This window comes from Triturus cristatus, chromosome 3_2 (genome assembly GCF_964204655.1).
Source record: "Triturus cristatus chromosome 3_2, aTriCri1.1, whole genome shotgun sequence".
Lineage (NCBI taxonomy): Eukaryota > Metazoa > Chordata > Amphibia > Caudata > Salamandridae > Triturus > Triturus cristatus.
In genome coordinates, this window is record NC_140584.1 from 972,207,029 (window position 1) to 972,233,363 (window position 26,335).

Below are 26,335 nucleotides of genomic sequence, written 5' to 3' on the forward strand. Positions count from 1 at the left end.
AGTATGCATATGTTATTGGATAAAGTTGCAGAGATGCTGTTGGAGTGTCTTGTCACTTTTCACAAAATATTTTTGGGTGTATGGAGATTGTTTATCTCGGTTTTATGTGTTAGTCTTATTGATTTTGTGTGATTTGCATTGCTCTTAGCACTTTAGTGAATTTGGCCCTTGACAGAGTCGAGTGCTGCTATATCTATTGAAATGACTAAGCCATGAATGGTTTCATTTTGATTGTAGTTTTTATATTGTGAGGGTTTTAAATAATTTGAAATAATAAAAATCTTATCTATCTATCCATCTTGTAACCTGCAGAGTAATTCAAACGATGGTGAGACACAAGGGCTGCACACATGCCAACATAGACCTCAACCTCTCAACTCCTGCAGCAGTGCAGCAGAGTTTGGTGCAATGCCTGGGCGCAAGCCAAGCACTGCGGCCACTTGTGCGAGAAAGGTCTGGCTGCCTGCTCAGGACATGACGTACAGAGGGGGATAACACATACTTGCAAAATCATTGTTTCTATTGAGCCAGACAAAAACACAGGAAAGCACACAACTTACACCAAAGTTGCATCGCCCAGAAAACTGGGAACACAAAGCTCCCATTTCAAAACGGTACAGGAAAAAGATTAACTACCATAAGAAAAATATGGCTGGCAACATGAGCTATAATCAGAGTCGACAGCTTTGTGTACCATCACGGGTGAATTTCAGTGGTTTTGCGTGTCTGAGCCAGAATTATAACTCGGTGTTTAGGGGTTGTTGAGTACTGGGATTGTACCCTCGGTGACAAAGATTCTATTGAGCACCTCCCGCTATTCTGCCCAAAGTTTAATAGAGCACGTAGAAGCTAGCTACCTCCACTATTTGGGCTTTATAGCGGTGGGTCTGCATTGGCGGCTTTTACTCCATTTCGGATGAACCGATAATATACGGTTCTGTATCCTCTTATTTATGGGCAGCATGGCTAAAAATTAAAATGTATGGGTGCTAGGCTAGATTTATTTAGCCCACGCATTATGTTGGAATACATAAATATACGAAAGGCACGTTCGGACTGGATGCTAACATTACATTTTTGGCTACAAGCAATTACATTGCTACTGGTTGTTAACAAACACAGTAGGCCATGGTTCACATATTCCGATATGTTTGTTATACTATAGGTGGGAAATAAAATTGATATTTCAAATTGCGTAGCAATAGTGTTTTTAGGACTCTTAACTATGTGTCATGTACTAATTAAATATCAATTCTATGGCCGGACCGGAGGCGAGGATTATGCTCTGCTTTCTTCATTTTTCCAACACCAGCAGTTTTAACTTTACAGAAAAAACTCTTTACCTTGAACCACAGGGAAAGGTCAGTCCAAGAGCTCAGCCAATCAGCATCCGCGTGTGTCCTGAAGGTCCGTGGACTGTTGGGATACCTCCTCTTTCTGCTAACTATAGATTGTAACTGGACATTAACAGATCCATTTTAATGTGCCCGCACAAATGGATTAGTTTAGGTACACTAATCAGCTCTTTAAAGCCACTGTACAAGAATAAAAATCAGAGTTCACATAGAATGACTGAAGTAGGAAATCTTATGAATCGCACTTTTTTCTCCTGACATGAAGTGGTGGGGTCTAGATTTCCTGCTCTACAGAAATAATTTAATCCATGTGCCACAAACCAGAATTCACGCTAGGTTAGAGAACTAATTAATGCATGTGATGCCAAGAAGAGATAAGCAGATACAAATATCTACTGAATGTTGCCCCCAACTAGAAAACTATATTTTTAAAGCACTGAAGAATGTCCCAACTCTTTCAATATAGCCATTAGGAACTTCCTAACGTTTGCAACACCAATGTGGATAACACCCTATGCTTTGTTTCCAAAAGAAGACGGTAAAACATGCCACAATTAACAATGCAATAAAGCCCTGACCTTTTCTTCCTTCCATCCAACATCCCTCCCTAAATATCTTTAAATGGTACAAAACAGATATGTGACAAAACCAAACCACACCACACCAAAGAATGAATAGATCGGAAAGGGTACAACAGAAGCAATCCACAGTCTAAAGAACTAAGGCAAGAAAATGATGTAAGAGCAAGAAATGACAAAGTACGGTTAAAAGGCATCCAAGCATGACCACAAAATAAATACCATCACAAATTCCCCGAGAATTTACTACTTAACACCAAAACAAAAAAAAGCTTTTCAACCTCCTAGAAATAAATTGACAAATCCACACAATCACAGGATTTCCCTCTCCGACAGGTATCTCTACATTTTCCTACTCCATTTGTTTTCTGCATTCTGCTCCCTTTTATTTGTTCTTACATTCATTTTCACGGACAATAAGGAGTCATTTACTGCAGAATACAGGTATATCAATAATAATTTGAACTCAAGCTAATTTATTCAAACTACCTCTAAAAGAGATGTTCTCCGAGCACTCCAGAGCAGTTTGGCATGTAAGCATTGTTTCAAAATCCTCCTTACCAATAAATACCCTGCATCACAATTCACACCAAACCAACACATGTTCTCACTAAGGAATATTAAGTTATTGTGATGTGCGCATGACAAAAGTGTGCTATCCTCTCTGATACATTATGCATATGCTAGCATACAAATACAATGATTTGTACATGTATTTTAGTGAACTTCAAACTACTATAGTAAATGTCACTGAACTAGCTCACCCCAGGCATCAGCCTCCCAAAGCTCATGCACCATCTTCAAGGCAAGCAAAAAACAAACGATTGATGGACGGAATGCAGAACAAATCAAAACATTCACCCCCAGTCAAGAGATCTGGGTTAAATCCATCATTCTTTGCTCACTCTGCCACCCCAGTTTAGAACTGGCCATATGCAAATCAGTCTTGACCCTGTGCCTCATGGGTACAGTCCTGCCCGAACTGCCAAGCCAGGTCCTCCCTGAACCAGAAACAAGCATCGCAGGACCAGTTTCGTGGTTTCACCCCTCTTCAGCCAGGATAGCTTGATTCCAGTGGCACAGTGAGCCCAAGACCCACATCTGGGCATACCTGGCACACTTAGGGCGAGAAAGCAAAAGACACACAATTGATGGACGGAATGCAGAACAAATCAAAACATTTACCCCCAGTCAAGAGATCTGGGTTTAATCCATTATTCTTTTGCTCACCATGCCACCACATTTTAGACCTGGCCATTTGCAAATCAGTCTTGACCCTGTGCCTCATGGGAACAGTCCAGCCCCAACTGCCAATCTTAAAGATCCATCGGTTCAACGCGATAAGAGGGTCAGTGGAGTAGAATGGCTGCACTGGTTGAATAGGTTGCAAAGGCCGCCCCTGACGATAGGCAAGACCTGTCAAATAGACTCAAAGTCCAATATTGTTGGAAACATTTCCAGGCAAAGGGAGCCACCCCAAGGAACGAGCAGCAGTATTTCTGCTATCTTAAAGAGTCCAAGGACAGAGCTAACCTTCTCACCAAATAGTTGAGCCCCATCGAGAGGTCTATCCATAGGCAAAGGCTGGACATCCCTGAAACATAGTGGCATACATCCTTATGTGGCAGCTGATGACAACACTAGCTCGAACAGCCCAGGCAACAGAATAAGTTGCATCCTACCAGAGATCACAATATACTTTGCTACATTCTGGTCTTGGGTAAATGAATTATTGAGGTGTGTGGGTAGCTACCCATGAAGCAAATAGTATTTAGGTATCACAACGCCAGACTAACTGATGAAATAACAGTTTGACATTGTGTATAGCTTCTGTTTTTTCTTGGTTCTCTGTCCGGTGGAGCCTTAGGAAAATAATTCAGTTTTGACTGTGCCTGTAGAGGTCAGAACTATAAGGCTTTCTGAAGTAAGATGCTGCATCCGTAAATTTGGATGACCTGAGACAGGCCTATGACATCTTGGATTTAGAAGAATCAATGGCAGGGTGGAGCATAGCTTAGTCCAGGCTGCCATAAACTTCTCAGTCAAAGAATCAATGAATAGCAACAAGGGCTCTGAAGTGGAAGGCCAAGTTACGCAATTTCTCTAAGCAGAGTGACCTTAGTCTCGATTTCAGGTAATTTCAAGCCTAGCACATACGCAGCTCCTCTTTCTATTACCTCAGAAAAAAAGCACGGTCTTTCGTAGGTGCCCCTAAAAGTGCATTTAATTCAGTCTCCAGTGCATTTAATAGGTCAGGATGTAGGCCAGTATCAGTATAAACAGGAGTAAGATATTGGTCCACTTCCCCCTCTACATAGTGTTCACTGTAAGGAACATTCTTCAGGCACTGAATGGCTTCAGTCAGATTCAACGAGGGTCTCCATTCTCCTGAAATACCCTCTGTGAGGTAAAGGAACAAGAGGAGAGTCTTCCTCATACTGAGGGAGACCTTTATTGATCGTATAGTGAATCATACGTGAACCAGATCCACATTCTGAGTTGGAGCAGAATGTGGTACTGGCACCTCGAACTGGGGGCAGCACTGCCAAAGAAAAATCAGAGGAGGCTGTGGCAAAGAATTCAACACACAGCCTGGCACTGCAAGTGTAGTGACCTCAGGTAGTAGCTGGCAGTCGGCAATAAGTGGGGCCTACTGACAGAAGCCAAACTAGAAGCCTTGACAGATCCACTGGGCCTCAAGACAAAGCTGTGGGATCTGGATTCATCTAATAGAGCTGCAGCATGGCCTTCTCAAAGGCCGCAATCCGCTGGTGAGTTGGTGATGACCCTGGGAAATCATGCCACATCAGCTCCAGGACAAGAATTTGATCACAATCAGGCCTTTAGTGTTGAAGGAGCAAATAGCCCAGTTTGGACTTTTTGTGTTCTCACTGACCTGTCTCTAGACCTTATGTTGGACTTACTTAAAGAGGTTTAAGGGAAGTGGAACTGGAAACCATCTTCTGAATTGCATTGTAACAGATCTATATTCTTGGGTTTAGTTACATACAGTTAGCTTTCCACTATCTTATGGCCTTCAGGTGCACGAGGGAGCCTTTGTGCCAAGGCACCAAAGAAAGATAACGTGTGTATTTGAGTAAGACACCTGCTTGTGACACGAGCAGCGCCATTTAAAACCTGTCATCTTGGAGAGTGACAACCCAGCACACAAGAGAACGAGAACCATGTTTCTACAAGTCCCAGACATTTAAATAGAAGGACTTAAAGTCTGAAACAGGTACACAGTAGTAATACCTCAGTCAAATTCAATATCAAAGTAGCAGAAAAGGAAAAGTATTTATGGGTTAAAAACGCAGCACATGCCCCTCTCCCACAAACAGACCACTACCCTTGTGTCACCCTTCTCCCTATAAAGGTAACCCTGACAGGCACAAGTCCCTGTGGTACTCTGGAAAAAATGTGCCTTGTATACAAGCATAGGGATAGTTTAGAGAAAATGGAGCAGACCGGTAATCCTCTAAAGAGCTTTCTATCAAATACACCAAAACTAAATAGGTGGCTGTTGAACCTTCACATGAAGAACTGGTGCATATACTGCCATAACCTTGTCTGCACATTAAACGTGCCCAAGTGCTCTAAGTGGTGCCTGAAGTCAACTCTACAGTCCAAATCTGGTTTTAAGGCATGGAAATACCATGTAATGGACTGCATGCAGATTTATTCAGCCAATGAAGAGCAAAGCCTATTCAAGGTCTTGAAACATGCAATGAATGCGCATTATGGACATTAAAAACAATGTCATAGAAAGCACACACAAGTCACTGCCTCCTTTTTTACTAGTGTAAAATGAACTAAGATGGATGGAATGCTGAACAAATCAAACATTCTACTTTAGTCACAGATCTGGGTTAAATCCATGGTTTTTTTGCTTGCCACGCAATCAGTCTTGACCCTGCTCCCCATGGGGACCGTCCAGCCTGAAATACCAGGCCAGGGCCTCCTTGGACCAGAAGCAAGCATCCTTGGACAGATTTTGGGGTATCACCGCACAACAGCAAGGCCAGCTTGAATCTGGTGGCAAATCGAGCATGGGACCCATGTCTGGGCATACTGCTCGTACTTAGGGCGACAAATGCAAAAAAGAACAGATGGACGGAATGATTAACAAATCAAACATTCACCCACAGCCACAGATCTTGGTGAAATCAGGGAGGACCTGGTTTGGAAGTTTGGGCTATTCCTATGAGGAGCAGGGTCAAGACGGATTTGCATATGGCTGGGTCCAAGATAGGGTGGCATGGTGAGCAAAAGGACAATGGATTTAACCTAGATCTCTTGACTGAGGGTGAATGTTTGATTTGTTCAGCATTCCGTCCATCATTTGTTTACACAGCATCCTTTTTTGCTGGGCAAAACGCCTGATCAGAAATTACAAAAATGCAAATTAATTTGAAAGAAGCAATTATCTGCAGATATGAGACTTCTGTGGGGATGAATTCTGCTCTCATGACATCTTACAGCTTGAAAATGTAATTTAGAAGGCTAACTTAGCAAGCTCTTTGGGTGTTTCAGTGCTTTGGAGGTACAGCCTTAGGGACTGTATTGGCATTTATATATATATATATATATAGCACCTACTACCCCTGACGAGGCGATTGAGTGCTTTGCTGAAGGGGAGCACGCTACGCTATGGGATCTCAGTTGCTTGTGATTTAGTTTCAGGCTTAAGTTAGTCAAGCTGTTTTATCCGACGTCATGCAAATTTCAGTGTTATTTCCAAGCACATTTATGCTGATGTATGCGACCACCTTAAGTGGATACGAATTGTATGCCCTCAAGTTAGTGGGATACTTCACACCTTCAGTAACCTTGCATGCAAGCAGTCATTGTGGTGGCGTATTTTGTGTCTTTTATGATGTCATGCTACTTTGTGTGATGCGCGTGCCTGTTTAAGCTACAGCAGTTACTTCTTTCAGGCTGGGCTGATAAGGTTCTGAAGATCAGCCAGATATATTCATGCAACATTTGTTTACCGTTCGGGTAGTATAGCTTCAGTGTTAGGCAGGTAATCGCTAGATCCGATACGCAAGTTACATGCACGCAGACAGCTGCAACCCGCTTCACAACCACTGTCTAAGACAGAGGTACTCATGGCTCAGTGTTCAAACTTCAGTTTTAGAGATATGGCGCGTGCACTCGACTGCGAGCCCAGGGTCTGTGGCCCAGAGGTGCTTGGGAATGGACAGGAATATTTACTCCTCTGCGTTTAATACATAGTACTTCGCACCTAAGACAGTCCTTCGGAGGGGACTAGAGACATCAACAGATGCTCCTGGGACAACGTTCCAAAGTGTGTTGGAAACGGCCATTAGTGGGAACAATGTCGGCTCACAGTTTGACATGATAAGCAAAATGGTTAAAAGCGGTGAACGCTAACGACGCAGTTACGGTTTGGCACTAATTTGCTCTTTCCACAATGAAGGGGACTGGGGAGTGTCTAACAAATATTAATAATTCAAACACTATTTTAGCTTCTGATAGATTATTTTTTAAGTAGTGTGATTTCTTTAGACAAAATAGTGGTATGCTCTCTGGAAGTCAAGGCAAACATTGGATGGGTGATAGGTGGGGCACTCAAAAAAGGGAGGGCTTAACCTTGCCAAATCTTAAAGATCCAAAAGACACACAATTGATGGACGGAATGCAGAACAAATCAAAACATTCACCCCTAGTCAAGAGATCTGGGTTAAATCCATCATTCTTTTGCTCACCATGCCACCCCTAGTTTAGACCCGGCCATATGCAAATCAGTCTTGACCCTGTGCCTCATGGGAACAGTCCAGCCAGAACTGCCAAGCCATGTTCTCCCTGGACTGGAAACAAGCATCCTAGGACCGGTTTCGGGGTTTCACCCCTCTTCAGCCAGGACCGCTTGATTCCAGTGGCACAGTGAGCCTAGGACCCACGTCTGGGATTACCTGGCACACTTAGGGCGAGCAAGCAAAAGACACACAATTGATGGACGGAATGCAGAACAAATCAAAACATTCACCCCCAGTCAAGAGATCAGGGTTAAATCCATCATTCTTTTGCTCACCATGCCACCCCAGTCTAGACCCGGCTATATGCAAATCAGTCTTGACCCTGTGCCTCATGGGAACAGTCCAGCCCGAACTGCCAAGCCAGGTCCTCCCTTGACCGGAAACAAGCATCCTAGGACCGGTTTCGGGATTTCACCCCTCTTCAGCCAGGATAGCTTGATTCCAGTGGCACCGTGAGCCCAGGACCCACGTCTGACATACCAGACGCACTTAGGGCAAGCAAGCAAAAGACACACAATTAATGGACGGAATGCAGGACAAATCAAAACATTCACCCCCAGTCGAGAGATCTGGGTTAAATCCATCATTCTTTTGCTCACCATACCTCCCCAGTTTAGACCCGGCCATATGCAAATCAGTCTTGACCCTGTGCCTCATGGTAACAGTCCAGCCCGAACTGCCCTAAGTGGGATGGGTATGCCCAGACTTGGGTCCCTTGCTCTCTGTGCCACTGAATTCAAGCTAGCCTGGCTGAAGAAGGGTGACATACCCTGAAACCGGTTCCAGGATTCTGGTTTCCGGTCCAGGGAGGACCTGGCCTGGCAGTTCGGTCTGGACTGTTCCCATGGGTCACAGGGAAAAGACTGATTGCATATGGCTGGGTCCAAACTGGGGTGGCATAGTGGGCAAAAGAACGATGGATTTAACCGAGATCTTTTGACTGGGGGAGAATGTTTGCATTGTCAGCATTCCATCCATTATTTGTTTGCTGTAACCATCTTCAAAGCAAACATCTAATCTGTGGCATGCATCTCAATATCCTTGACTCTGTCTATACATACATGCATCTGTCCAATGCCCTCTCATTCGCAAGACTCTCAAACAAGCATGAATAAAACCACTATTTAAAATAATTAATAGGTACAGTGCAGAGTGTTTAAACTGACAACAAATCCATACAACTCCATCAGCAAAAAAATGTTTTAAAAAGACTCAAACCAAATTTTGCCACCCCCCTAAAACGTACAATTCTCATTAGCATTAGCAAACCTCATGCTGCATAGGTGAATGGAGGCAACGTTCCTTAACATCGAGCGGGAGGGTGCAGTAAGATCACAAGCCTTTTAAATCATATCATGGCTAAACAGCAATTTTACACATCACTGACATTTCAGGGTATAAGAGACAATCAACCCATTTCACCCTACTCTAAACACTCGCACAGAAATAACATTTTACCCGTTCTTCCGCTATGAAGTTCAACTGTACAAGTCAAATCAACCGCACACGACTTACAGCATAAGTTCCACTCTTCTCTAACATGTGTTTCCAGAAGCAGTTATATCAACGGAACAAGTTAAAATTCCAGGCTGATGCCTATTAAAGTCACATCAACCTCATAGTAAAAAAATGACCTGGGGTGTGAGTGGGGTGCTAGGGGATATTGGGGGTGGAGAGGTTATCTTTACCTAATGGGCAATCTCTGAATGCCTGGTCAACACACAGATGGGTGTAAGAATGTTTATCCTTTATTCCAGGGAGCAAGACACATCCTATTTATCAAGGAGATAATAATATCACTTGTAAAGCGTCTGGTTACACCACCTGGTGTGTTCCCGCGCTAAGGCAAAACTCTACAGGGAAAGAAGACAGAGTAAAGGACCTATACCTGGAAAAGCCATGTTTTCAGTTTTCTCCGGAAGAGAACCCTCGATGATTTTGTGCGGAGAGAAAGGCTAAGAGCATTCCAATTTTTGGCTGCCAAATAGCTGAATGAACGCGTCCCCATTCTTGCTTTTTGTACTTTAGGGACTATGACAAGATGGGTACCGGTTGATCGGCGATGGCTTGTAGGATTAGGCCATGCAGATAACTCGGGCCTTTACCCTGTAAGCTACAGTGACTAATGCATACAGCTTTAAAAAGGACCCTTTTTGCAACAGGCAGCCAATGCAGGTCATCGAGAGCCTTCCCCGTAGCATCTCCTGGGAAGCTTCAGAACTAGGTGGGCTGCAGCATTCTGGATACATTGCAGCCTGTGAAGGCATTTTTTAGTTACTCCTAAGTAAGGAACATTTCCATAGTCCAATTGAGAGGTCACCAAGGCGTGTACCAGGTTTTTTCTAGTTGGGGTAGGAAGAACCTCCAGAGTTTTCCGAAACGTTCTCAGGATTTCGAAGCCTTTCCCTGCCACCTTACAGGTCTGTGCCTCAAAGTAAAGAGTGGAGTCCAACCACATTCCTAGGTTTTTAACCTGTTTTCTTGGGGTAGGAGTAGGGCCCAATATCTGTGGCCACCATGCCTATGACCAAATGGAGGTGGATTTCCCAACCACTAAAATCTCAGTTTTACTGCCATTCATTCCAAGGCAGTTGTTTGTCATCCAGGAGGCCAAGTCCTTCGGGTTATTTTATGACTGCTCTGTCAGAGGTGTGAGACAACGACACCACCCATTGCGTGTCTTCCGCATATGACAATGGTGACTCCCACCATCTCTGCCAGGGGTGCGATATAAAGATTAAAAAGAGTAGAGCTCAAAATGGTGCCCTGAAGGACCCCATTGGACAGACAGAGCTATACGTTTGGAAATATGTGGATGTTGTGCCACCTGGAAAATCTGATCCTGCAGGAAGGAAGCCATCCATTTAAGTGCAACATCATCCAGCCCTCCTAATCTGAGACGTTGTAAAAGCAGTTGGTGGGATACCGCATCAAAAGCAGCACTTAGGTCCAATAGGACCAAGGCCAAGGTCTGACCTTCATTCACACGTCTTCGTATTGTCTCAGTTGCAAAGAGCAGCACTGACTCCGTAGAGTATGTGGCTCTAAAGCCCGATTGTGTGGGGTGGAGTAGATTTTGCTGTTTAATATGTGTGACTAATTGTGTATTCACCACCTTTACTGCTATTTTGGAGAAACAGGGCAGAAGTGAAATAGAGCGTAGGTTCTCCAGCTGACTCGAGTCAGCTCCAGGCTTTTTCTGTAGGCGGAGTACAACTGCCAGCTTCCAAGATTTTGGGACCACACCATCAAAGAAGGAGAGCTCAAGAAGCTGCCATATTTACAGCAATATAATCTCCAGGCCCTCTCTCATGATCTTAGGTGTAGTTGGATCTGTGGGAAAGCCGGATTTTAACTCTTAAAGCTACATCTTTGAGATCTACAAGTGAGGGTGGGTCAAATTTAGGGAGGCAATTGGCCCCGTACACAGTGGTCCTCTTAAATTGGCAGAGCATCCCATAGCGAGCCTCATCGGAAAGGTATCATATTTTGGCTACCTTCTCAGCAAAGAAATCTGCAATTAGATTACTCGAATCAGATGAGCTTGCCACAGGAGTCTCAGTTCTCGCAAGAGAGGATAGATCTTTAAGGATGGTAAACAATTCTTTGTAAGAGCTATCAGCCTGCTCTATTCTTTCATTATAGTAGGCAGCACGGGTTTCTTTGATGACAGAATGATAATACTTTAAATTCAGTTTATAGGTAGTCTTATTTTACTCTGAAAAATCACTCCTCCATATGCGTTCCAAGCACACAAGATTTTTTTGCTGATCTTAGTGCTTCATTAAACCAGGGTGCAGATTTAGTCCATCTGCACGGGACGCTGGAGTTCCAAGGGGCCACCATATCCAAAGCGTCCGTAATCCACTTATACACGGAGCTACATGCCACATTAATATCCTTTCCCAGTGGAGGGCGACTCTGCTGGAGGGCATGAATAAAGCATGCGGGGTAAATCTGGACCATCTTCCATGTGAAGTACATATTCCTTTTGTAGCTATGGGGGGGGGGGGGTATTAGCTAAAGGAATAGAGAAAGCAACGAGATGGTGGTCAGACCATGGAACTGCAGAAGGTGGTTCCATTTCTAACTTCACAATTAGTGAAAATAGGGTCTAATATATGACCTTGTTGGTGTGTAGGGAGAGTGCATTTAAGTATAAGCTGAAGGGCAGCTAATTCCTGCCATAGAGTTTTGGCTTCACAGTTAGTTTGGTCTTTAAAGCGACAATTAAAATCACCTAAAAGTATCAGTTTCTTATAGAGAAGTGCAGGTTGTATCATTTGCTCCACTAAGCTAGAAGTAAAATTAGTGGCAGGGCCAGAAGGTTGATAAATCAAAAAATCCTTCACAGTGTGATTACCAGCTGCTGTGATTGAGAAAAAGGCTGCTTCACTTTTATCTATGTTAGCAATATTCAGAGTGTATTGTAAAGATAATTTATAGACCATGGCTATTCCTCTTCTGCTTTTAATCTGGCGATCCAATCTAAGGATGCCATAATCCAGCTGGAGGGCTTCCAATATCTCAGGAGCACGGTCATCATTCAACCACGTTTCCGTGAGGAAAAAGGCATCAAGATGATTGCCTAGAATACAGTTGTGGATTTCGATCTTGTGTTTGTTAAGAGACCTGCAATTAATGAGCATTAATTTTAGCTTATGCCTTGCCCCGGGCCCTACCTTATGAACAGTGGTTTTATATGTGCAGTGGGTTCAATTCAGAGGCACTGCATTCATGAATAGATTGTGCTTACAGATATCAAGAATCGTAGGACATAATTCTTTTGATTGCTCCGCTGAATATATCAGGCGCTGATTTACCCCCAGACAGGGGTTCTGGCCCCTAGCCAGGCCGGCCGTGGACGGGCACAAATGGGCTTGCCTTTGGTGCGCCGGTGGCGCGTCCGCTCCTGCATGCGTCTGAAATAGACGTAGAGCCGCCGAAACTAGCCTGCTAACTTCAGTGTAGGTAGGCCCAGCGGAAGTGAGTAAAACCTGGTCCCACGCTCCGCTCAAACGGCACTGCAGCCACGCCGGAACAGGGCGAGAGCAACAGTGAGTATCAAAGAAAGATGTAGGTAAGAGGGGTAAACAAAGTATAAGACACAGAGTTACATCAGAACCTTTCTGAACCTTTCAGATACCTTTATTATTTCCCACCACCTTAAAAAACCTGATCCAGGTAACCCCAGAATGCAAGCCTGCAGAAAACATTTGACTAGGACATAAACTTTCTCCTAATTTCAGTTAATTCCTAAAATCCATTGTCATTTTCTACATCCAAGTAATATACACCATTTCTTTCCTCCAGAGCAACACACAAACTCAGAGTAAATCCAGAAAAGCTAGACTGATGCAATGGACCCTGAGGTTTCATAATACAACTACAACAGCATAAAAAATTACATATATTTTGGACTTCAGCCCTTTATTAAGTAATCTCACTGAAATTCTGGTCAGCACAAGTCCTAATTATAAAGCCTTCAGTGACCCTTGCAAATTCATTTTTACTTAGTGTACCTCACTATTTTCAAAAATCCTATAACAAAAATACGCACTCAGCACAGTTCAAGGTGATGAGCTTAAGTGCAGAAGAGGCTCATGATTATCTTTAATTAGTCTTTAGATTTCAGTCTGGATATACACTACCATGAGCTACATGGATGGGCCTCGGGTTAGTGGCAGTGGAAAAAAAGTGTCCAGGACCTCAGGCATAGGTACTAAGCACATGTAGAGACAGCTCTGAATCTGCCAATCCGGTATAGCAGCACTAGAACGTAACGAGATATCGGTTTAAATATTCCCGGTGTGTCTTTTCTCACCGGGTCATTATGCATAGTTTTATTTTACGACAAAATAAGGAGTATTTGAACACAAGCGTCTTCGTAGTAACAGCACGTCACGGCTCCATTTCGCAGCGAAAAGTCGGTCTAAAACGCACAGAGTCACTGCGCAGGGTTTTATAGTCCCGTTTAACCATCGTTGCACTGTTGCATTTATTCTGAAGCACGGGGCCATCACATCTTGAAGTTTTTTTGAGCACTAAGAGGTATTGACATTTTGACTAACTGATCACGTGACCCTCAGCATGTCACCAGTACCGATGACTTTTACCAGTGTTCGTTTTCTGTTTATTTTACAATTGTTCACATATGAGCATGGCATTTCGACATGTATGCATGATCTTCATGTATTTAGGTAGTTTTCTGATTAATGACAAGATGGCGTCAACATTTTGGACTGTTTTTGAATAGTCTCCGGTTTCATTTCGTATTTACAGAACATGATGATGAGACCACTGAGGAAGGGCCATGATTGACCCGAAATGCTTTGGGTTGAATAAATATTCGGGTTTAAAATTATTTGCTACCAAGGAACCATTGGTAGAATATCATCAATTTATTGAATAAAATCTAAGAAGAAGTTTCAGCAACGGATAAAGTGTTTTAATTTGGTTAAACTGTTGAAATGAATTTAGAAAACATCGTTGTTTTCCAGATAAGTGCTCCCGTCAGCTTGGTAGGGCTTCTTCCCTCCTAGCGGGAGCTAGCATATTCTCACTCTCCCCCACTATAAGCCAGGGAAAGGGAAGGCTGGCAAATAGGAGGGATCTGCAGATGGTAGAAAGGCACAGAGAGCTACGGAAGCTAAAGCAGCTATAACTTAATCAGTGAGACAGAGGAAAAGTACAAGAATTATTCCTCAGGCAAGAGGTGTTGACTGGAGGCTTCCCTAAAGGGGTGATTAAACCTGGCACTCAAAGTAAGAGCAGTCATTACCAGTAAGCTCCCCAAAATTTCACTTTGGAAAACGTATTACGCGTTTGATAACTATTTCTGCATTGATTTGAGAATACAGAACAGCTCTATGATAAATGAGAGCGGGCTGTGCAATGGGCTCAGGCACACACATCGCTTGTCACTGCTCCTCCTGCAACTGCAACCACACTTCCTCTACCTGTAAGACTCTTGAAATTGTAGCCCTGGATAGAAGATAGTAGAAAACAAGCCAATAATACCTAGATTCTCACGTGAGTACCAATTAATTGAGAAATATATCTGCCTTTAAGTTCTTAAACAGATTAAAACTAGGGTAGAGCCTGGAAGTGAGGTCAGTGGAGTCTAGATACAGGTCTCTTTCGGTTTGAGAAATTCTTCTGGCCACAAGATAAACTGCAGAGAGAGACCAAAACTTGAGGAATCGGAAGAGAGCTTTTTGATTTGACCATGCGACAAGGGCTGTTGCTGTGAGTTTTTTTTTTTTTTTGCTGTGAGGTACCAGAAGTGTTTATCCACATTCATGAAGCAGTACCCAAAATAGTGTAACTATTTGGAGGACATGCTATTAACCTAGGCATGACAAAGAGATAATCTGGTATCTGTATCTGCTGCGCTGAGTAGTCTGGAGTGCTTGCCACCCCCTTTGCAAAAGATGGTGAATGTGTAGTTATCCGAGGCCAATAACAAAATTAGTAAATGGTTAGAGGATGAGGAGCTTAGAACCATTTCCGAATGAGTGTATCTTACTCTAGCAGACTCTTGATAACAACCGACTACATAGTGAGGATGGAGAGAAGGAAGAGGAAGGTAGAAATGGAGGACAAGTAACTCATGAGGGTAAAAATTGCAATTTTAAACCCCAAAACAGGAGAAAGGGGCTTGTTGAGTACAATGGTGGGGAAATCAAGGACAGTGGAATTGCCCAAGGGCCAGATGGAGATGCCCACGTCTTTGGTAGGTATCACTAGGATAATTGACACAGATGTGTCACAGATGTGCAAGTCTGCTAACATAAAATACAAAACCAAAGCAGACTGTTGGAGTGGATACTAGGGTAGTGAATGTGGAGACGAGATTACAAAGGACAATAGTTAATTTGACCTTGCGGATAAGGAGCTTCATAGTTTGATAGCATTGCTGCAAAAAGCATCATTACCCCTTCTGCATCTAGAACATAGAGAGGAAATGTTGGACAATGTGAGGAGGGATACAAAAGTTAGGGTTGTAGGTTAACTTCAAACGGGTCAGAGGATAATGTTATTGAGCCGATGAAGTACCTTGCGGAACATCTTTCTTCCTCTGATCACCCTTGCGATAACAGTTTATAGGCTCTTCATATGTAACCCAAAAAATATATTACTTTTAATGATGGAACACTTATTCTGGTGCTGGGATACTCCGATATAGGGAGATGCCTGTATAAAAACAGATCTGCACACTGAAGGAAAGCGAATTGTACTATTTCCAGATTTCAGTTCAGATCCCAGAATAAGAGGAGACTGCTCCTGAAAGTGTGCAAAGGAATTTAGGTCTTGGGTACTGAAGACTCCTTGGGGAACCCAGCCAACAAAGTACTTCAAATCTTGGGAGCCAGACATTTTAGACGTGTGACCTATTTGTGGATGTGGTAACATTGCCTTCCTTTAAGCATTTACCCTTCCGTTTAGCTTTCTGGTGTGCTCTTCACACTTTCCTAGAAGAGATCATATTTTTTACCGATCCAATGAAGGGACTTGAATTTTTGAAGATGGAAATGGGGGGAGTTTATTAATTACGTTTTAGTATGACACCCTGAGGGACAACACTGTGGTATTTGTGCTTAGTTCTTATGTTGCCATTTTCTTCAGCTACTTGACATGCAGCTGCATTGTTGATAAAAAAGATGATAAACAAAAGGAGGGCAAACCAAAAATGTAAGGGCACCAGACTTAAAATGGCAAAAAAGGTATAACTGTAATAAGACCTTTGGAATATATGTAATGATGCGTTCTCCCGCGGTTATGTGTTCTAGAGTTGATATGATGTTAAATTTCTCCCCACTAATTTCAGGTCAACTGTCCCATCACACCTATGTACTATTTTTTCTTTTTTTGTTTACAATCTCGCTGTTCTGTAGCTTGTGTCCGACAAGTTTAATTCATATGTTTTACTGCCACAAGTTAGTTCATGGAAAATGTAACGGGTCCAAAAAGCCATTGCATAGTTCACCAAATTGGCATTTATCCAAGCCCAATACATTAAATTTAATGGCGCTTGCCCACAAAATGTGACAAAGTGTGAGTAATATTGTCACTACTAGGCAGATGTTAAAAAGAGCATCCCACAATGAACTTCTTTAAAGGCATAAATTATGGTCCTCAAACGACACTCCCTTTTTTAAAGCAAACATCAACATCAAGGGTCGGACTATCAACAATGAACATGCGTTGTTATGCAAGACGTGATTCATTTGTGATGACAAAAAAAATGTTCTCCATTGCACCACAGAGGCACACTGCAGTTTCTAAAAGTCCCATAACATTTCTGCAGTCCAGTATCTTTTAAAATGACCTTCAAATGAGATTTTAAATTTTTTATAGGAACAAGATAGTGCTCGGCTGACCGATAAAGAATTTGAATAGTAGCCCAAAAAAAAAAAATTGTCAAGTCACGTGTATTGAAAATTGCTATTAAGGAAACTACTGCACCGCTAACACGAGGGCAGAAAACTAAAACTCCCAAGAATTAGCTATATCATAACAACAACCTTAAATATGTCTCGGCATTTCCTGAAATTGGAGGAGAGTCTTGCTTCGAGGTATTATTCAGATTACAAGGTATTACACAAGTGCTTCAATATAAAACCACTATTCGGGATCATATAAGCAGATGCAGGTTTGCAATAATAATCAATAAAAAAATTATTAGAAAACTTACCATATTGTTGACACTCTTTAATATCGTGGTGAGTCCACTTATAACTAGGGAAAATTTGTACTTCGAAATGTTTATAAGACATTCCTTGTTGTGCTCCATGCTGACTTTGGTGTGGGTGTTCTGCTGTCCTGATCTTATTGGAAGCTGCAAAAACAAAGTGGATAAAACGTTGAGTGGATTCAGACAGAAAAATGTAAGTATTATAACAGACACTCAACTCAAGTTGTAAAGCACAAAAAGTCTGGTTTTATTCTCCGATTAAGAAAAAGACTCGTTAGCAGATATATATATATTTTTTTTTAAATGCTGCGTCGACTTAAAGATTGGCTGGAAGATTTAACTTAATATACAGCACTGAACAAGTCTTTCCTCAGAGATCAAAAAAGGTACTGGAAAAACTAATTTGCTTGCGATATTTTTTGTGCGCTATTTTTCGAGACTATGTTGTGTGGTTTCAAATGGAAATATACAATCAGATTGGTCAGTTTGAGAACTCCCTGTATGAAGTTGTAATTAACTACATTCGATGAAAGAGAAAACCCACCAACAACTTGGTTTAATTACACTAAATTAAGAATAAATGCTATGTATGTCTGGTAAGTAAGTAACCTCAAGCTCATTATTTTCATACTGTCAAGTGTACTGCTAGAGGTAGCACGACTCTGCAATGAGCTTAAGAGCTGTGAACAAACTTCCCTGAAAACTATAATTGCACTCGGTCTTGTCAAAATGAGGAAGATATTAGCAACTCACCTTTCTAGTTATTTTCATATGCTGTCCATGTATTCCTTCAATGACCTATTTCTACAAAGAGCCCAGAGATGATGGTAGGAATGTGTGTTCCTGGCACAAAATGGCAAGCATTCCTCATTCCAGAGATGCCAATTGAGGCTGAAACGCCAACCCCATACTAATATCCATCATTTCCTGTTCTTGAAAATAGCTCAGCTTCTCACCCTAGTTGCATTCGGAAGTCTGTATTGCGTGCTCAACAGAGGTAACCGTCTCTTGCTTATCTTTTTTTCTGAAGGTTCAATTTCGAGATTATGAAATCCCTCATTACTGCTATATATGCACTCCACAGCGTTGCAGCGGAGGTCATCTGAGCCCGTACTTTGCTGAAAGAAATGCATTGATCCCTCTCGTAGAGCCTCCCACAAATCCATCTTAGGCAGACACAAAGTGCTCAAGCACCAACAGGGTATAAACCATAGATGACCGCCTCGAACGGGTAATTCCAGAAGAGCATGATCCAAGACATCTCACATATGGAGGAACACACAGAAGTTAAATGTAAGTGAGCAGTGTGCGTAAAATAGTGACAAGAGAAAATGCCATGTGCCCCGAAGAAGACATGGGGTCCAGCTGCGTTTTGGTGGCGGTGGCGCCAGACATCGTGAAGGCCAAGTGCCTCAGTAAATGACACCAATAGGCTAGGTGACGGCACAGCCTGAAGTGGGGGGCCTCATTCGGTCTGGGGAGCGATGCACCATGCTATGCAAGTCACCACCGATTATGGTGAGTACATATGGGGCAGAAAACACAGTACTGCTCAGGCGTGCTATAAAGGATTATGTGAGGGGGTTGTAGGCCACACAGAAGTCCACAAGAGAATCCCATAGAAACCTCACCACCCAGAGAAATGGTCACGTCATCCAAAAAGGATTGAGCCATCATAAAGGGCAGGCTGGAGATAATTAGAACTGCCACCCCACTGGAGCCCCTGTTCAATCCGCATTGGCAGACTGTGTTGAAGCTGTACCTCTGCAGGCACCAGCAGTAATGGACTGTAAAGCGGGTCTTTTGGAGCAGTAGCCCATCTATTTTCAATTGTTTGGCCCATCAGCGGATGAGGTCCATTATTTTGGTTGGGATTAATTTGATTTGGCAGGAGCTTACTTATTCCTGTCTCGGTCTATTGAAGGGCTAGTTCTACTCACTCATACACCTACTGCAAAAACTACATCACTAAGAAATCCTCAACAGTAGGTCTTTCATACAGAATAAAATCCTTCCCTACTAACTTAGATTCCTAATCTAGTGTATACCACTGGTCCTCCCCGTCCTAAATGTGGTAATATTGTAATTGCTCGAGTTCCACATTCCATTCTAGCTACAATGAGAAAAGTGTTGGACATTGCTGCTCACTAAAAGTATTGGCACATAACTACCATCCTGATGAATCAGCACAGTTGCCCTTTGTAGGCCCTCATGAGCTTAAAAGACAACAAGCTCTCTTTAAGGCAGCAGCATGAAGTTCCTTACTAGATGAGAAGGAAAACTACCCACTTCTGAGACCAAAGCAGCACAATAGGTCACATCAACCAAATTGATGAGTCACTCATGAGTTTTCCATCACAGCTGCTGCTAACACTAGAAATTTAAGAATCAGGAACTCATGCATTGTCCCATGCTGTGGAAGAAAACGAGTTACTTACCTATAACTTCAGTTATCCAGTATTGGTATCTTTCATAGATTCACATGCTTGACTCATACCCGCCGTCGAGGTGGGAGTCTCATGGTACAAATAAAATATATACATAATAGTAATAAAATATCATACAATAGGCTATAATGGACAATAAAGTCACTACACTAGCCTATCCTTGTCCTTTTGTAATAAAGAACCACATTTGGAACACAGCCAATCAGGCTCCAGCACCCTCTAGAACACTTCACAGAGAGGCAAGTCCCTCAGATTTTCGTAGCACAAGTGACAGTAAGTATAACATAGTAATAATGGAAGCCTCTCCGGGGAGGAGGGTGAGTCGCATGTGAATCTATGAAAGATACCAATACTGGATAACTGAAGTTACAGGTAAGTAACTTGTTTTCTAATCCAGTATGGGGAGATCTTTAATAGATTCACATGCTTGAATCAGAATAGCTAGCAGTAAAAATCTTAGTCCCTTAGCGGATGGTGGATATTATACAGACCACATTAGACACCTTGTAAAATATACTTGTAAACATACTTAAATGCCATATCACATGAGCGAGACATTAGTAACATTAACAATTAAAAGAGACAGCTTTCAAAAGCATGAAACCAGATAGTCGCCTCTCAAAAGAGAGTTACCTTATTTGAAAATGTTGCATAACACTGCTTGACCAACTGCTGACTCAGATTCTGTAGCCAGATCCAGACAGTAATGCCGTGTGAATGTGTGCATATTCTTCCAGGTTGCAGCACAGCAAATCTTCTCCAACGGCACTCCGGCAAAAAGCGCTGCCGATGATGAAACAGCCCTTGTGGAATGAGCTTTAGGCTGCACGGACAGAGGACTTCCAGCTTTAGAAAAGCAAAATTGAATCACCAATGCCATCCATCTTGCAATTGTTGAATTCGTTACTGCTGTAACTGTTTTTTGACCACCAAAAGATACAAACAATTGATCCGACTTCCGAAGAATTTAAGGCACCTTTTAATATCCAACTGTGTAGAGCCTTCTCAGCCGGGGTGGAAGGACTTGGAAAGAAAGTACGTAGAATAATGGGCTCATTAAGATGGAACCTTTGTAATGAATGTAGGATTCGTTCTTAGGAGAACATAGTCATTGGTGAACCTTAGGTATGGTTGTTTGATAGTAAATGCCTGAATTTCACGGACTCTCCTAGCAGAGGTAAGCGCCAACAAAGGAGCAGTTTTCCAGGCGAGATATTCAAGTTCAGCTTTGTGCACAGGTTCGAATGGGTGCTTCATGAGCTGTGATAGAACCAGGTATAGCCTCCATTCAGGGGGAGGAGCTCTGATGGGCAGAGAAGCTCTGAAGAGACCTTTCAAAAATTGCTTGACCAAACGGTTAGAGCAGAGGGATGGGCCGCCAGTAGAACATCTATAAGTCGAGATTGCAGCCAGATGCAGCTTAACAGACGAGAACAGGAGTCCGGACTTAGCTAGTGAAAGAAGATAAGGGAGAACCTTCTTCGGAGAACAGTCCAGGGCATGTGTACTATTATCACGGCACCAAGAACAGAAACGTTTCCATTTCAGAGAATAGATTTTTAGAGTAGAAGGAGCTCTTGCTTTTGCAAGTATATCCCTACAGTCTTGCGGTAAATCTAGCTCCTTGAATTCAGTGAGCTCAGAAGCCAGGCATGAAGCCGCAGAGGGGCTGGATGCGGGTGGAGAATCTGGCCCTTGCTCATTGTCAATAGAGTTGGAGACACTGGGAGGCAAAATGGGTTGCATTCTGAGTGTAGGAGAAGCTCTGTGAATCTGTGCTGACGCAGCCATCGTGGGGCAATGAGCACGGTTCCAGTTTCCTTAGAAGCCTCGGGAGCAACGGAAAGGGGGAGGGGGGGGGGGGGGGGGGGGGAGTGTAAGCGAAAATCTCAGTCCATCTCATCATGAAGGCGTTTCCCCAAGAGCCCTTCTCTGGATCCCAACTGGCATAGAATGGGCATTTCCGATTTGTCTTGGAGGCAAAGAGATCCAAGTTGGGTCTGCCCCTCATCTGAAAAATGTGTTCCACGACTGACTGGTCCAGGTCCCATTCGTGGCAAGAATTTGATGTTCTGCTCAAAGTGTCCACCAGAGTGTTGTTTACTCCTGGCAGATGCTCCACCTTTATAGTAATGTGATGAGAAAGTAGCCATTTCCATATGTTTTGCGCTTCCTGAGATAGGATGTGGGAGTGAGTCCCCCCCTTGCTTGTTTAGGTAATGCATGCAAGTGGTGTTGTCGGTTCTTATGAGAACTGATGACCCCTGAAGTCTTGGGAGAAAAGACTGTAAAGCCAGAAAAACAGCTCAAAGCTCCAGGAAGTTGATGTGCATTCTTGACAATGCTTTGGACCATTTCCCTCTTATGCAAAGATCTTGGAGGTGCGCACCCCATCCTTCGAGAGACGCGTCTGTAGTAAAGATGAATTCTGGTGGGGGAGAAAGAACGGTAAGCCCGGTCGAGACATTGCTGGAGCGCTGCCACCAAAGCAGAGCCACCCGAATCGCCGGGGTTATCCTCGCAGGGCGTCGAACGACCCTGTTATTTGAAGCCATTGACTGTCCAGTTCTTCTTGGATAGGTCTCATTCCGAGACAGGAGTGAGGAACCAAAAGGATTGCAGATGACAATATTCAGAGAAAGGATTTTATCTTCCTCACAGAAGTGACCCTTCTTTTTCATAGGTCTGATGCTAGAGAAACCAATGTGATAACATGCGAAGGCAGGTGTGCGTTGCTTCTGAGGCCTGCCGGAAAGAAGGAGCTTTTATTAACCAATCGTCCATATATGGGAAAAACTGCAGGCCCTGCAGCCTGAGATGGGCCGCAATGGAGCAAGGCAATTTGTAAAAACGCTTGGAGCTGAACGCAGGCGAAAAGGGAGAACCCTGAACTGAAAATGCGCACCTGCCACAGTAAAACGGAGGAACTTTCGATGTTTGGGGTGGATCGGGATGTGGAAGTATGCATCCTGCAAATCTATTGTCATGAAGTCTGCATGGTCTAGGAGCTGCAGGATCTCTTGAACAGTAACCATGCAAAAGGATTTCTTTTGCAGGTATTTGTTCAGCTGCCTCAGATCCAGGATTGGTCTCTATTCTCCCAACCTTTTTTTGACTAAAAAGAAACGGGAGTAAAAACCTCTTCCCACTTGAGAGCGAGGCACTTTCTCTATAGCTCCTTTTTGCAGCATACTCCTTGCCTCTTTCTTGAGAAGAGCTAGATGTGGTGGATGCTTCTTTAAAGGTGGATGGGGTGGAGAGCGGTTTACAAATTCTAGGGTGTGTCCACATTTGATTATTTCCAAAACCTATTTGCCCGAGGTCAGTTTTTCCCATTGGTTGAAATGACCAGAAATGTTCGGCGTCTTGGTGTTGAAGTGTGGCCGAACTGTTGCAGGTGCTGGGGAGACGTCACAGTTTCCTACCATTATACCGACCCTGTTGGGGCGGTTTCCTCCTGTTCTGTTGTCTGTAAGTGGCAGCAGGGGGCGCTCTGTAAGATTGTTGTTGCTGTTGAAAACCATATCTTCCGTGATAAGACTGGGGTTGGTACTTTTGGTAACCCCCAGAAAAGGAGAAAGATCCTCTGCCACGGGCACCTCAAAAAGGAGTCCTTCTGTACTGAAGCATACCCAGGGCTTTGGCAGGGTCTGTGTCTTTTTTAATCTCTTGCAGGGCATCATCGATGTGCTTGCCAAAGAGCGCATCCCCATCAAATGGCATCTCGAGGATTTTGCTTTAAATCTCTGGGCGGAAAGTGGTAGATTTAAGCCAACCCTGGCAACGGAGGCCCACCGCTCCAGCCAGCTGTCGGAATCCTAGGGAGGGTAGATCCATGGAAATGTCGATAGTTTCCGATGCTGCTCTTTTCCCCTCCAGGAGAATTTCTCGCCTGCTGCTTCTTATCCTCTGGTAAAAACAAGGTACGGAGTAATATCTGACCACATTTGGCGGTCAGACCTCCCTAGGATTGCCAATGAGTTAGCGGCACAAACGGAAGCACCTGCCATGGTGGTAATCCTCTTCCCTATATTATCGAGACTCCTACCATCTTTGTCAGCAGGCGCAGTGATTGGTACCGATTGATTTCTTGACCTGCGCTGAGCAGCCTGAGAGATGATAGAGTCAGGCCTAGGATGACCGGACTGGCAAGCAGGGGCATCATCTGGGGTCTTGTATTTCTTTTCAATCCTGGGAAGACTTGCCAGTACAGAGAGAGGGTTCCTCATAATCTTGACACCCTCTTCCCAAATATGGTTGATTATGGGAATGGCGCGGACTGATAGCCTGCTCTGATCTTTAAAATCATAGAGGAGGCAGTCGGACTGCTTAAGAGGCATAGGGGAAATAGGGTCGCTGCTCTCTCCACGATTGCATGAAAATCTCCGTTCTCCTCCGGAGGGGAATCAATTGCCTGAGGAACTGGCAATGATGGTGTAGGTATTACATAATCTTTCCATTTATCCACGGTTGTTGGTGATTTAGGGAGTTCGCCCTCTTCGGCGACTGCATCCACGTCATCATCTTGTACCCCTTGGTCTTGTGGTATGGGTACAATATCCTGAGACCCAGCAGCTGCAACAGATGAACCTGAAGTATGCAAAACAGATGGAGGAAAAGGCTGTCTTTGAAAAAGGGTCAGCCGCAGTTGGGAAACGAGTATGGTAATCTTGCAGCATAGCTGCCAAGTCCAGTACCAAAGTCACAGGCATCTGCACCACAGGCTCCTGACTACACAATACAACTGGAGGCCTTTGTACTGTTTGATAAGGCTCATAATACTCTTCCTCCTCATCATCCTCTTTGTATTCAACATGAAGCTGAGAAGGGCTGCATGCAGGACTTAACAGTCCATCATCCTCGGACTCTTCCAAAAAATGGCTCGAGGCAAGGGAGAAATGTATGAAGGGTCATAGTAGTAGCCCCTCGTAGACGGGAGCGTAGACGCTAATTTTGATGATAAAAGTTACTTGTAGTGAAGTAGGCCTTTTCCGTATGATCATCAACGCGATGACCACGGAAGGAGACATGGGGTCAGCTGAAGCTGCCATTACCGATGTTAGTGTCGACGTTGTCGTCATCGATTAAAGACCCGTCGTCGACGATGTCTTTGTCAAAGTGGAGGTCGTCGTCGATGGTGGAAGCGTTGAAAGAGTGGGACCGTCGACGACGGAGCGTCAACGAGAATGGGACAGTCGTCAATGAGAGGGACATTGACAGAGGCGAGACTGTGATTGTCGGCGATATCGTCGACGGTGTCGTAGACGGAGGCGATTTAGTCTATGTCGTCGAAGGTACAGATCTTACCGGTTCTTCCGTCGACGGAGATAGCGTCGACGAACTCTGGAGGTGGCTTAGTCGTCGACGGGGTCTTTGACGACAACGAGGATCTGACAGACTGACTGAGTCCTGGACTGTTTCAATGCAGTTTTAAGAGGCGTTTTTGATGTTTCCACCGTTTTTCCTTCAGAAGAGAAAGAAAGCTTCTCTTTTTTAGAGGCAGAGTGGCCAGCCTCACGGTGAGACTTTAGATGTTTTGCCAGGTCTTTCAGGTGGATCTTCAGATCTATCTCTTCGTAGACGCTGGGAGGCTCTCATTATCATCCTCTTCAGACACCACCTCAGATCTAACCTTCAATTTCTCCAGCCAGATCAATAACCTGCCTTCTCTATCCTTTAAGGTCTTTGAAGAAAAAGTTCTACAAATCCTGCAGTCCTTGACCTTATGAGAAGGATACAAATGGTATATACACTCCTTGTGGAGATCCTCAAAATGTAATCGTTTTCCCACAGGAACCACAAGAATAATCCTTTTTTGGAAGATTCAGACATGCTGTACGAGCAGAGCTCAGGGAGACTCCCTGTCACACGACGTGCGGTAGAAAATCTGAGGGACTTGCCTCTCTGTGGAGTGTTCTAGCAGGTGCTGGAGCCCGATTGGCTGTGTTCCAAATTTGGTTCTTTTTTACAAAAAGGACAAGTATGGGCAAGTGTAGTGACTTTATTGTCAATTATAGCCCTTTGTATATTTTATTACTATTATGTATATATTTTATTTGTACTGTGAGACTCCGCCTCGACGGCGGGGATGATTCAAGCATGTGAATCTATGAAAGATACCCCAAAACTGGATAACAGCAGAAACACCTGTGCCTCTAGAATATGCAATGCCCATTAAAACCCAACTGAACCACCAGATCTCAAAAGCATTTGGGGTTGTCAAAAAGGCAGAATTCATTTAACCATAACGTCGGTTTAAAGAATAAAAACAAAATCAAGTTCACACCATTACTTTTCATATCGAAATGGAGCTTAAATCACTGCTCTTTAAGCAGTAACCCATCTGCCTTCGATGACTACTTGGCCCCGCTGGTCCCCCTTCGGCACAATAATTTATATTTTATCCCCCACCCTTCTGATTTTGAAAAGGAGGCTAGATTCTTAAATGATTTTCACACACAAATTCAACTTAAAG

General features: G+C 43.5%; 1 protein-coding gene across 12 annotated transcripts in view; it reads right to left on the reverse strand.

The window, feature by feature from the left end:
- The window catches only part of NF1 (neurofibromin 1), a 1,956,660-nt gene that overhangs the window by 1,788,188 nt on the left and 142,137 nt on the right, over positions 1-26,335 (reverse strand). For all 12 annotated transcript variants that reach the window (XM_085649550.1, XM_085649547.1, XM_085649544.1 and 9 more), the window contains exon 2: positions 17,414-17,557. In XM_085649550.1, the coding sequence (XP_085505676.1) occupies positions 17,414-17,557 (144 nt within the window). The remainder of the gene's footprint in view (positions 1-17,413; positions 17,558-26,335) is intronic.